At 40.6% G+C, this 13,912-nt stretch overlaps 1 protein-coding gene across 1 annotated transcript in view; it reads left to right on the top strand.

The window, feature by feature from the left end:
• The window catches only part of L3MBTL4 (L3MBTL histone methyl-lysine binding protein 4), a gene marked incomplete at both ends in the record, with an annotated part of 280,164 nt that overhangs the window by 142,365 nt on the left and 123,887 nt on the right, over positions 1 to 13,912 (top strand). The window contains one exon of the mRNA XM_081096920.1: positions 9,860 to 9,962. Coding sequence (XP_080953046.1) covers positions 9,860 to 9,962 — 103 coding nt within the window. The remainder of the gene's footprint in view (positions 1 to 9,859; positions 9,963 to 13,912) is intronic.

The raw sequence follows: 13,912 nt of genomic DNA, 5'->3' as shown, positions 1-13,912 counted from the left end.
ATTAATTACTTTTTGATGCCATATTACCCTCAGTTCCTCACAATACATTTATCGGTTAGATATAGGCTTAGTTCTATTTAGTGACATGTAAACCAAATTTTTTAGTGAGCCAATAATCCCTAAAGCTTTTTCTAGTCTTAAAATCCGGTGCTTCTGTCTTATCTACATGGACCTCTCTCAGTTTTTTCCTGCATAAATCAAGAGTGTCATTTTCCTGATTTTTTTCAAAGTTAAAAACTAGGCAATAAAACAGGTTGGCAATTTATGAAGGCTTATGCTATTTAGTATTATAAAAAGAGCCTAGTTTTGTCTACTTAAATAAATATGGTATAACTGATGATATAAATTCCCTGCTTAAATGTCATTACAGCCACATATTGGTGAACACCATTCACATAGTCCTCACTGTCTTGTCTCTAGACCTTTACAGCAGCCAGAGAAATGATATTTCATCCAGATATCTCAGGTGGAATCATCCCATTTTCCAGCAAACCTATGGTCTCCCTGAAACTGTACCCATATTACACATGAGATCCTCTTGTTCTGGAATCCTTGTGCAATTATCCAATTACCCACCATACTATTCTTTCCCTATTTAAAGCTCAGCATGTGATAAATGCATTTTATCATATTTGCTAAGAAAATCTTTGCCAGCTGCTCTGCAGTCTTTTTTTAAATACTGAGCAAAACCCAACATACCATGTTTCGCTTTTTGTCCTCACTGCTCAGAAGCTCTGTCAGATCTGTGGAAGGGACCTCTAGAAAACTGTCCATTGCTTTTGACCTCTTTTCTTACCACATATTCCTGTGGGGTGGGATTAGTATCGTTTTCACGTCCACTGGTCCTTCAGGACTCTAGCACACTACTGAATGTTTTCCTGTGATAGGTGGATGGTTAATTTACCTTCCTCTACTAATATTGACATTGTTATCTTTAATGTTTTTTCTGAATCACCAAGTAAGTATAATATCCATAGTTTTAGTAACCTTTTAAAAATTATTTTGAATTTCCATTTCAGAAAATTATTGTTCTATTTTATTTATATATCATGAAACCCGACAGTCTGAAACCCAGTACAAGTAAACATGATGTTTAGTTACACTATTTCTTCTCCTTTTTTGAGAAACTCATTGTTATATCACAACGGGTATTTATTGTCCCCAATTTTATTAGGAGACGGAGAATAAGTATGATTAACCTATAATATTAGTTTGAAAGATATGCTTATTATTTGCATTCTCCAACAGTCAAGGGTAATTATTTCATTAAATCTTCTTAGCAAACTATAATATAAATTTCCTGGGTATGGGGTGAAAAAGAAAACAGGCTACAAATACAAAAGTTTCCAATTCAAAAAAAAAAAAAGATTGTGAAAGCTTAATTATTTGAAATGAGAACATGAGCATATTTGAACAGTTTATTTTTTTTCTCTAGATTTAATACTGTTGCATCCCTTGCTCCATTCTTAGTCTCAGCTGATATCTTGCTGCTATTTTGCTGAGAAAATAAATGCTCTCAGGGAAAAATTGGTCAACCCCTACCCTGATCTACCAGCACACCCTCCTCTGTACACATGCCCCTGCCACTGAAACTGCTTGAGTCCCTGCTGTCAGCACTCAGTCCCCACTGGCCTCCAGCTTATCCCTATGTGGCCACTCAAGAACCTTTCCCTATAATTACACCCTGTCTCTATGTTATCAAATTTTCCTTCGACTGAAACATCACCGTTATCACTCAAACAGAAACAATAATAACAATATATGCTTGACCACAAACCCACCTTTATACCATCCTTCATATAAAAAACTCACCAGAATAGTTTACGCTATGATTTCCCTCTTTCCTCTGCCATTCTCCCTTGCACTTCAGTCAGACCTGTTCCTGTCTGTTCAATGAAAATGTTCCAGGCACCCAGCCCTACTCACAGCCACTGACTCCCTACCTTCACGTGCTTCCTCTGTGAACAATGCGCTTTTCCTGGCTTTACTCTTACTCCCCCATCTGCTCCTTTTTGGCCCCTTTCTCATGCTTTCTTGTCTCTACATACTGTGTTCCCCAGGGCTCAGTCCCCAGGCTTCTGCTCTCCCCCAGGACACTAACTCACTATGGGACCTCGTTTAGTCCATGGCTTTCAATGCCAGGTATGGATGTCATCGCTACATTGGCACCTCTAGTTCCACCTCAGTGCAGAGCCTGCCCAAGACCTTTACTGGTTTCCAGTAGAAGCAAATGCTTCTCAAGGAACATGACCCCTGTATTTTCTCACTGATTCAGTCCCTCTCTATACTTTCCAGTGTCCTCACTCTAACCCAGAATATAACGCAGACCCTTTTGCTCTGGCTTGTCTGATCTCTTGCACCCTATCCAATGTCCATGTCGCTCCACCCATTTGATTGTTGATTCTGTCTTTGGCAACAGAAGGTAAGCTCCAAAGGGTCAGGCCTTTCTGTAGGGTATACTGCCTTATTCCTAGCACCTGGAATACTGTCTGGTATGTAGCAGGCACTTAATATCTCCTTAAATGAATGAATAATCCTCAGTGGCTAATTTATTTAGATAATAATAGTAAATAAAGTATTTTAACTTGTCTGTTATCAGTGAAATTTAAATCTGTTCCACTTTTCTGTTACATCCTCTGCAGCGGTTCTCAACCTGTGGGTCGTGACCCCTTTGGCAGTCGAATGACCCTTTCACAGGGATCACCTAAGACCATCCTGCATATCAGATATTTACATTACGATTCATAACAGTAGCAACATTACAGTTATGAAGTAGCAACAAAAATAATTTTATGGTTGGGTCACAACATGAGGAACTGTATTTAAAGGGCCAGAAGGTTGAGAACCACTGCTCTAGTGGATATTATCACCCATGCTAATGCCATCCTATATAATAAAATGCCAGCCACCATAAGCATAATGACTAGAATGACCAAAGACCAGAACCACCACGGCCCCTCAGAGGGCTGGCCCTGCCCCCAAGCAAGTGGTTAGGGGTGATCAGGTAGGCAGGCCAGCATTAGGGATGGGCAGTCAGGTAGGCAGATGGCCCCTCACCAGGCTGGCCCTGCCCCCAGCAAAGAAAGAGGGAGGCCCAGGCCACCTACCGTGACTCTGTGGCAGGTGTGCTGCCAGCTAGCAATCGCCCCGCAGAGGGAGGCCCAGGCAAGCCAAGCCATTGCACCCCATGCTTGTCGCCTACAGAGGGAGGCCACTGGTGGCGGGGGTGGGGGGGATGGGGGGGGCAGTGCTGCACAGATGGCAAGCAGTGGTAGAGGTGGGGGTGGGGCCAGCTGCCTGCCGCCAGGGGAAGGAAAGCCCGATAGGCCCTGATCTCAGGCCAGGCCTAGGGGCCCTACCCGAGGGGTCCTGGATTGTGAGAGGGTGCAGGCCAGGCTGAGGGATCCCCCCGAGTGCACAAATTTTCATGCACTGGGCCTCTAGTTTGTCTCTAAAACACCTCCTGAATGAATCAGGTTGAACTGCATGCTTTTTCAGCAGAGAGTGGACAGAGTTGAAATAAGGAGAAAATGCTGCTGCTGCCTGATCCTTATTTCTGAAGCGACCAGCACCGATCTGGAGTTCATACAGTATATCTGAATTTGTTTCTGTCACTGTCAGTATTGTCACTGTGCCCTGGGTCAGCTCTATTCCAAATACAATAACAATTCTAAGAGGAAACTGCTTCCTACACAGATGGAGGGAGATGATCTCAGCTTCCAGCACATTCTGTTGGGGGAGAAGGGGGTAAAATAAGCCTTTCCATTCACATCACACAGGGTTGTCGGTTTGGGCCACTTTGAAATAAAGGACAGTTCACTTTCTCATTTCCTAGAGAGGAGTGCAATCTCTTTTTTCTTGATTTGCCCTTGATATCTTACATCATGTTTACGTGACAATAGGTCTGATACCCACATGCAATTCTAGTTTTTGTTTCAGAACAATTACTTGATTTCACACACACACAAAAGAAACAAAATAAAATTGCTGTTTTACCCTAGGGAGTTTTTAGCTCCAAGTGACACAAAAATCGGCTCACAGTGGTTTAATCAAAAAGAGGGTTATTTTTTGTCTGTGACAGACACTGATGTGGTAGGACCCCCTGGCATGTCTTGAATCCAGGCTCAGTTTTCCTTTATTCTCTGCTTCCTTCAACACTTCTGCTCTTGTCCTTGTGCTTGTCACCTCATGAATGCTTAAATCTGAGTTCTGCAAAGGTCAAAGGAGGAAGAAATGGGCAAAGAAGATCAGCGTCATCTTTAGGAAAGAAGAGCATTTATAGACTTCTTCACCTTGCCTTTTCCTGAGATCTTATTGCTCAGGACAGTGTCATATGACCAAGTCTGGATGAGAGAGGCTGGGAAAGCTAACACTTTTAGTAAGGCATATCGCTGCCCTAAACCAAGTCATGGTTCTGTCAGCAAGAAAGGAGGGAGTGGATGTTGGAGGGCAACTACAGTGTCTGTCCTGGTGCTCCTGGCAACCGTGTAGTTCTGTGGGAAGGAGGATCCACAAGGACCTTTTGCTACAGTGAGTGTCCTGTTAGTGTGAAGCATTATTCATTACTCAGATAATTTCCAGTTTACAAGCATATTTTCCATTTCTTTGTTGTCTTGGCACCTGGAATACTGTTTGGCATTTATTATGCTAGCATGACAGATATCACTATCTGCAATTATATCAACTCCTGCTTGAGTAAAATTTTTATGAAATAACTGAAATAAATTAGAAGTTATTCAACTGCTTGATATAGCGAGTAGCGAATAATATTTAGATGTAGAGAACCAGATTGATTTTAGGCACGCTAAGCTCTGAAATGAGGATCAAGTGGTTATTATCTCACAGCGTTCTGGTCAAGATATACCAAAATAATGCCTACAGATGTTAATTGTTGTTGTCTTCATGATTCTTTATTCATTCTTAGAACATACTTAGTCCATATCTCTTTTGTGCTAGTCGCTGCTGTAGCAGGGGCTGGGATACAATGGTAAACAAATTAGATAATGTCGATGCTCTTACTTTAGTGAAGGGAGACAGGTGATAAACAGATAAACTAGGAAAATAATTTCTAATAAGGTGGTAAAAGGAAGGCAAGAACGGGCAATATGTTTAGGGACAATCTCTCTGAAGGAGTGATTTCAAGTGGAGAACATTTTTTCTAGAGACCTAATTCTCTAAATATCCAAGTTACAAATAAGATATTCTTGGTGAAAATGCAGTTATTTTTCTGGGGACCTAGGATAGAAATTAGTTTTATTATAGGTTCCCTTTATTCTAGAGGAAATAATATGAAGGGTTGTAGAATGTACAGGCTTCTTTTCCTGAGGATAGCTCTCTCTTATTCATCCTTGAGTTAACACATTAAGCATCATACAAAATTTACCAAGGAAATTGTTTGAGTCTGTGCATTTTTATTGCATCTTTTTCTCAACTCTTTTGTTGTGTTCCCTTGCTGTAATTCTTAATATATTACTTATTCTCCCAATAGCTGAGGTGATACTCTCCTTACAGATCTAACAAGGAGAGAATTATGACAGCCATGAGTGTTAAACATTTAAAAGATCCCTTTAAATCTTAATTTAATCAAGTGCATTAAAATGGTCCTGAAAAAATGCAAAAAAAGCATTGAGAATTTCCTGTAGTATTATCCACACAGAGTGACACCTGGGCTGGCTGCTAGAAGGTATATGGGTTAATATTCCAGGCCTTTGTGACAGTGGTCTTAGTAGTATATTGTGAGGTACAGTTAGGAGAACAGTCTCTTATATCTTGTGTCCCTTTATTTTCTCATAGATTCTTTTGTTTGCTGACTAACATAAGAATACTTCTTACTTAAGGGACTTGTTTACACTTTTTAAACTTCAGTTCCCTCGAGTTGTTTAAAAATTGTTGGGGTATTTTTTTAAGCGTTTCCAAAAGCCACCTTTGAATTGGGAGGTCTTATTTCTTTCTATTTTTTCTCTCAAGGTATTTTGTGAAGTTGTGCAAATGCAAGTGTGTGAGACATACTTTTGTATTTTTTGATAAATTTAATACAAATTTATATGAAGTATAAATATTCTGATATCACCACATATTGGGACCCAGCTTCAGTCAGTATTTTTGTACAACATAATCAAACTGTAATGCAAATTTCTGGGTTGTTGTTTTTTAATCCTCACCCTAGGATATGTTTTTATTGATTGACTGAGAAAGAAAGAGAGAGAAACATCAATGTGAAAGAGAAACATCGATCGATTGCCTCCCATGAGTTGGGACCAAGGATCAAATCCTCAACCTAGGTGTGTGCCCTGACCAGGAATTGAACCTGCAACCTTTTGGTGTACAGGATGACACTCCAACCAACTGAGCTACCTGGCCAGGGCAAAAATTCTGTTTTGTTTTGCTTTTGTGTAATAATCTTTTCTTACCCAAGAGCATCTTGAGGGGAGGACTGTGGGATATTCATCTGTTTATTCAATAAGCATTTATGGAGCACCAACTATGTGTCCACTAACTCTGTGTCAGTCTAGGTACTGGTCACGTAAGAATGAAATATACATAGGCATGCAGCTCATAGTCTAATGAAGAGATAAACAGTAAACAAACATTCAGTTTGTATTTTGGTAAATGTTATATGAAATGGGAACCTAACATACTCCAGGGAAGGCAGCCTGAGGAAGTGAAATATAGCTGTGATCTGAAATATAAATGGGAGTTATCTAGGCTTAGAAATAGGAAGGTCATCCCAACATGCACATGCTCTCCATTGTGGAAGAACCTGGTAGGTTAAGGAGCAGGAAGAGACCAGTTTGGATGCTGAATATTGAATATGGGGGAAAATCAAGTGAGATATAGCTGAAGAGGTATATAGGAATCAGATCAGGTAAACCAAGGTGTGGATTTTGGATGTAATCCAAACATCAATAAAAATCTATTGCTTAGATTAGACTTATGTTTTGAAAATGGCACTCTGGTTGCAAGTAGAATAGGTTGGACTGAGTCAAGATTGGCTACAGAAATGCTCCAAGGAGATGATGATGACTTGGATTAGGCCAGTCACAGTAGTGATGAAGAAAAATTGGCTGCCTAAATAAATATGTAAGAGATTGAGAATCGATTGGAAGTTGAGGCAGAGTGAAATGAAAGAGAGGAGAGGTCAAGAATTATTCCAGGTTTCTGGAATGGAGTGTGATGTGATTTATTGGAATGAGCAGCTCTAGCAGAAAAGAAGGTTGGGGGATAAGATCATGACTTCAGTTTGAACATGTTGACTTTGAAATGCCTTTGAGAGATCCCAGGGGAGGTGCATTGGAGTTGAATGTATGGAGTTAGAAGTATTGGTCTGGAACATAAAGAATGTCGGGGCTATCATCTATGAGCATGTGTAGCACAGTTGATAAATGGAGTGTTGAAATGGATAGCCCAAGAACAAAATGTGGTGCTCTGTGACATTTTAAGGTTAGCTAGAGGAGGGAAAGCTGGCAAAGGGAAATTGTCAGAGTATGATGTCACCAAAGCCAGTGGACAGTAACAATTCAAGAAGGAGACAGTGATTAATAGTACCAAGACATCTAGTGTAATGCATACTCTGCAGTGTATGTTGGGCTTAATACATAAAGGTCATTACTTAACTCAGAAGATAGAATGATGTGATTTGAGAAGCAAGATATGAAGGAATAAAGATAACTTCTCTGAGAAATTTGTCTATGAAGGGGGAAAGAGTGAACAACAATAACGGGAAATATGGGTGCCAAGTAGAGTTTTAAGCTTTTGTTTTCTGTTTTTGTCTTCATTTCTTTTTGTAATTGGAGAAACTGGAGTAGGTTTAAATGTTGGTAGAAAGGATTCAAAAGTCCAGGAGTGATTAGAATATCCAATCACCTAAAGATCCTGGAGAATGAGGTAGCTATGACTCAACATAAATGGTGATTGGAGAGGGAATTGTTCCTGCATTGTGATGGGAAGGAAGGAGGAAGATGGTGCACAGGAGGGCGATCTCCTGGTGTCTCAGTGAAGTAGCAGGCAAACTCAGCTACTGACAGCTGAAGGGTGGAGGTTGGTGGAAGGTTTAGAGAGTTTAGAGGAGTCCATGTGGTATTGAAGAGAGGAAGTAGTTTTGGTAACAGTCTACACTGTTGTGTAATTTTTTCCCAGGAGAATTTAGTTGCACAAAACACAGAGCAGCAGGGTAGTACATTTGATCCATGGTTGGCTTCTCCCACCCCCCAGGCACTTGTGATAAGGTCAGAGAGGGAAGGGAATTTAAGTTATTTGCAATAGAGGGTCAAATACTGGTTGATAGAATCTAAGATGAGGGAAGGGAGTTATGGTAAGTGGGGATTGATGACTGATGGTGGGAAAAAGAAGGGAAATTAGTGGCCTGGGAATTCTAGTGGTGTTGAAAACATCATCAGGAATTGGGTGGGATACCTGAGCAAGCAATCTGGAAGGATAAGATTTTGTAGTTAGATGGACTGTTTGCTTAGTGATTTTAGATGCAGTGTCATTTTAGTGCTGACAAGATCCAGAGGGTTTTCCTTGTGTTTGGCCCAGATGGATTCAGGGAAGAAGCCACTGGAGATGAGTTGGTTAATGATCTGTGAGGGCAGCAGATTAGATGCTATGACTGTGCATATTGAGATGCCTCGGTATTGCTGGAGCTGGGACAGAATGGAACACAGTGAGTGAGGGCTGCAGTCTTTTCTGAGTGGCATGGCTGGCAGGCAGACAGGTGTGAGCAATGAGAGGGCCAGTGATAGGGAGTCCCATGGAGTCAGCCTTAGAAGAACTGGAGTATTGAAGAACATGAAAGAAATGTGGTCCAGAAGAGATGCTGGGAGGAGAGGGGGGCCCTGGCTTCCCTGCCAATTCTGAGACACATGGGCCTGAGAAAGTGAACATTTTCTCTGGAAGAAAGCTCAGAATGTACTCTCTTCAGGCAGCAGCCAGACAGAGTTAGAGTGGGAATAGAGAAAACCGTGAAATGAGGACAGGAAATGGGGAGCTTGCACAGGAAGTGGAAGTATGAGAGCTGAGGAGAGAGAAGGAGAATGTGGGACTGTCAGGGAAATGAGACCCAGATGTCTGACAGTAGGGGGTAGAGCATTCTAGGAGGTGATATCTGTGTTGGAGAGAGGGAAAATGAGGGAGAGCAGACTGAGAAAAGTCTCAGAACAGAGCAAGGGGGTTAAATCCTGGTAATCTTTAGAGATGAATTGTTTCTTGTGCTTGACAGACTTCATTTCTGAAGTGGTTATATATAGTTTAGTGTGGTGTGTGTGGTGTGTATGGTGTGGTGTTGTGGATGTGGTATGTTATGTGTGTGTGGTGTGTGGTTGTGGTGTGTATGGTGTGTGGTGTGGGCGGTGTGCATAGTGTGTGTGTGGTATGGGTCAGGCAGTTCTTCAGATAGCTGTGACAACTGATTGAGGAAGCACATGTAGGGCCCTGTTGGTTCGCCATCTTTGGCATGCACAATTGCTCACCCTGTTTCTGTCTAGCATTTGGGGGTGCCTTGCTGTGGTCAGTGGGAGTAGTATAATGGGAAACCACAAACTAGACATCACCCCCTCACATTCTCACCTCATGGCTGTATTGCTTTTGCCAGTACTGTTCTCTGAAAGAGATAATGAATATTCTCACACTGTTTTTTTAAATAAATAATTTCTTCAGTGTTTATTTATTTTGCTCTGCCTCTGATATTAGTTGCTTTTAGTGTTATCTATTACAGCAATGATATTTTCTGCTCAATCATTTTATAAAACATCACAAGTACCCAATACATGTTTTTAATTTATAAAGTCTCAATGAATATCATTTACATATTTTAGTCTTTCCAGTTCTTCTTTGCTAAGGGTGTTTCTTTTACTGCCTGAAGGAGCAAACGATGTGAAAATCCTGCCAAGCCAAGCTGGCTGTCCTACTCCAGGCTGCCGAGGAATAGGCCATATCCGGGGCCCACGGTATTCAGGACATCACAGGTAAAATATTTTCTTCTTTAAATTTTTTCAGAGATGAATTAAAACATTATGCAGGCTATCGGCTTTTGGTTGCATCATCAATGACTCGTGTGAAGCCAGACATCTCCCTATCATACTGCCTTCTCTGTGCCTAAAGCCCTTCTTTGACATTTCTTACTGTCTGCTCACCTCTGCCTTCCCAGAGCCTGCTGGACCCCCGAGGTCTTGCCCAGACCCACATCATTTCCCAGTGCCTCTGCTCTCTAACTGATTCCTTAAGCACACCCTCCATAGGATATACTTACCATCTGGGTCCCACCCCAGCCCTGAATTGTCTTCAAACAGCTGCTGTGTCTTGCTTTCTTTAGAGAAATTCCAGAACCTCTTGTCTTTTCCCCTCTTGTTCTCACCTTGCCCCTATTTCTTTTTCTCTATTTTTTTATGCATTTGGAGATGAGATAATTCTTTGCTAGAATAGAAAGTAATAAATGTGGAGTTATGTTGCAGAATATACCTGTGCTTTAAATGTGTGACAACAGTATGGAAAATATGGTGCTTATAATGAAAAATACATACAAATAAATGTATATAAGCTCTTACTGCCTGTTTTGTCCCCATCAATTGGTAAAATGATGGATAGATGAATTACCTAGTTACAGAATATCTAAATTAAAACTGAACAGAGCTGACATCTAATGTGTCCAGCAAACAGGTATCTTGCCTAAGAAAATATAGAGAAGTATAAAGAGAAAAGAATAAATCATATAATATGTGAAGCAAGAAAACATATGTTTGAATAACAGATATACAACAAATAGAAGTCCTTGTTTGATGAGGTGGTTGCAGTTCCGAAAACTTGTGTTTGAAACAGTTCTAAACAAATCAAAACAAGTATTCATGTAAGAAATAATGGTAAACACTCCCAAAGAGCCTATGTGAATGTTATATATGTAAATGTAATATTAGCACTTAAAAAGAAGAATATCATATAGTATCCATAACAAATAAACTGAATATCTACAGATACCTTCGTTACTTGTTTAGATGTGTAGGAGTCATGGATGAGAGTGAGATAGACCTGGTAGAGATGCTGTAGTGTTTTATGAGGGAAGGGGGAGAGTGAGTAAAGGACATGTAGAGGATGGAAAAGAGAGAAGCAATCACATCATTGGGAGGGTGGTCTATATTAGGTGAGGACCCTGTTGGACTTGATTGAACCACTTTCCAGACCACTATGGGGTATGTGGCTACAAATAACATTCCTTAGGCTTTTATTTTGTGTGTGTGTCTTTGTTTTGTTTTTAAATCTAGAACTGCAAAGTCCAATATGGTAGTCACTAGTCACATGTGTCTGTTTAAATTAAACAATAATTAAAAGTAAATAAAATTAAAATTTAGTTCCTCACTTAGCACATTTCACGTGCTCAATAACCACGTATGGCTAGTGGCTGCCATACTGGACAGCAGATGAAGTTCCCTAAGAGAGTTTACCATGTTCTGCCTTCTCATGGTAGATTTTTGAGTGCATGTTTTTCCAGATGAAACATCTGGCCATCTTAGTGCCTCTTCACAACTTGAATCAATATCCTCAAAGTTTGCCAGACCATCATGTTGCAGTTGGCCTGTCCATTAGCACTCTCTGGAGTTTACTCCTGTAGCTCTGGGGCTGGAATAACAAATACCACCCTGGACAGCTCCTAAAGATTTCCAAAGTAGCTTACTCAAGGCCTCTTCCACTTCATCACAGCTGACTTGCCTCCCACACTGTTCTCATGTGTAGCTCATTCTCCTTTCCCTGCTTGGATTCTGAAAACATTGTGAACAAAGTCACAATGGACATTTCCACTTCATTCCCACAGCTCCCCTGAACTTTTCTCATCTAGTATGAGGCCTGATTGTTCCTACTTGTAATATCTAATTATGAATAGTATTGATAATATATGACATTATTTTTTTGACCAAGTAGCTTTTAATGGTTGACCTCATAACTTCTGAAGAAACTAGAATGTAAAAAGAAAGAAGAGTTTAAACCAAGGCATTCTATGACACTTAGAAAAGAATGAAATACCGTGCTGAACAAATGTGATAGTGAGAAGAATGGGACATTTTAAGGGAACTAGAAGGCACAAGGTATTCTATCTCCACCCTCACGATTCACAGGGCTGCTAGAGGTGCCACCTCTGTGATTGGGTCATGGCTCTTCTCCTGCCCTAGCCTTTGTTGTGATAAAGCAGGGCTCCTGGAGGGTAAGTAAGAGGCCTGTGGAACTCCCGTAGGCTCTTGACTTCCTAGACCTAGCTCCTGTCATCCTTGGGAGTAGCCTTTCCTCAAGGATAGTGTTTCCTCCTCCCTCCTCCTGCTTCTCAGTGGGTTTTGAGAGAACACTCCCTGGTTGCATCACATTTTGTCCTTGGAACACAAACTCCTCCATCTGACCTCTGGCCCATCTCAGCCCTGCTCTGGGGCAGGCTCAGACTCCTGCTTAGTTATCTCTCACCTCTAAAGCCCTTCTCAGCTGCAGTCAGACATACCTGATAGTCCACTAATCAATATCTACCCAAAGCAGGTGATCCTCCTGGGGCCCTGTCCTTGCCCCCCAGTGTCCCATTCTGAATTGGTTTCTCTGCAGGTTTGATAAACAACCATCTTATGAGGACTTACCTGCCTCCTGGAATTCCCTTTACCTCCCTTCTGTTAGATCCTTTGTTTCTTGGATTCTGAGTCTTCTTTTCACTGCTTTATTTTTTCCTAGCTTTTTGGGATAGGATTTGTGGGAGGTAAGTATGTATAGCAAAATACATTTTTATCTTTCCTGATCCACAGTTTTTTTAGTTGTGGATAGAATTCCAGCTGGAAACATTTTCATCAGAATATTTAAGGCATTTCAGATTTCAATTCACAAAAAGGATATTCTTCCTCTACCTACCCCAACAATCTCACTGGTCACATATTTTCAGAACTTTCTTGTGTTCTGAAATGAGCCTTCATTCATTGGTTCAATGTGGAAATTTATGTCCTTTATTTCTGGGAAGTGTTTCTATATTATTTATTAAATATGCTCTTTTTTATGTTTTCTGTTGCTTTTTTGCACTGATGCTTGGATTTTCTCTCATCACTTTAAATTCCTTATCTTTTGTTCTATTCTGTGGAAGATTTCCTCAACCTTGTCTTCCAGTCCCTTGATTGGTATTTTTAATGGTTCTATGATTTTCTTTTTCAGTTTGTGAGAATGAATCCTTATTCTCTGATTTGATTTTCATTGCATCCTGTTCTTATTTGATGAATTGTGGGTCTTTTCTTAACTCTGACAATTTCTGAGGCTCTTGTTTTCCTGCTCCCTGGATAGACTTTTCCTTCAGATACTTGTGTTTTTGTTTTTTGGTTAGGTTGGCCAGCTTGCTTCTACCATATGAAAGGCATTTCTAAATCTTGGCAGTGTTTGCTTGTGTTCACTCTTGAGAGTAAGGTGCCAGAAAGCTGGTACGTTAGGGCCTGACAGTCAGTGAGCTTCATGGATTGTAGTCAGGCAGGGGTCTGGCCAATACCAAAGAGCCCCTAGTCACCATTGATGTGCCCCTTCTTCTGAGTAAGCTCCTTTCAGCAGAGATGATCTTCCAAAATTTTCCCCGGTATGTCTTTATGGCATCCTTCCTTTCAGAATCTTGACTCACAGCTTATCCATTTTCCAGTTTCAAAACTGTGTTAAATTATTTTATCTGCTATCATTTCTTCTTTCATGCCTTGTCTTTATGCACTTTCATCCATTTATTCACTTTTTAGCAGTACGACAAATGATCTATTATCAAGGAGAAAGGATGAGTTCACATTTCCAATCTGCTATGTTTTCTCTAACTTATTTTTAAAACTTTGTTTACCCCAAAATAATAATTCAGCTAAGAACATATTACTTTATTTCTAATTCTCTGTAGTCTTTCTACCTGAGCATAATAGCACCTTGTTGGAGGAAAGCC

The sequence above is a fragment of the Myotis nattereri genome (assembly GCF_964212035.1).
Source record: "Myotis nattereri genome assembly, chromosome: 8".
Taxonomy (NCBI): domain Eukaryota; kingdom Metazoa; phylum Chordata; class Mammalia; order Chiroptera; family Vespertilionidae; genus Myotis; species Myotis nattereri.
The sequence above is the reverse complement of the archived record's forward strand: the minus strand, read 5'-3'. Positions and strand labels throughout refer to the sequence as shown.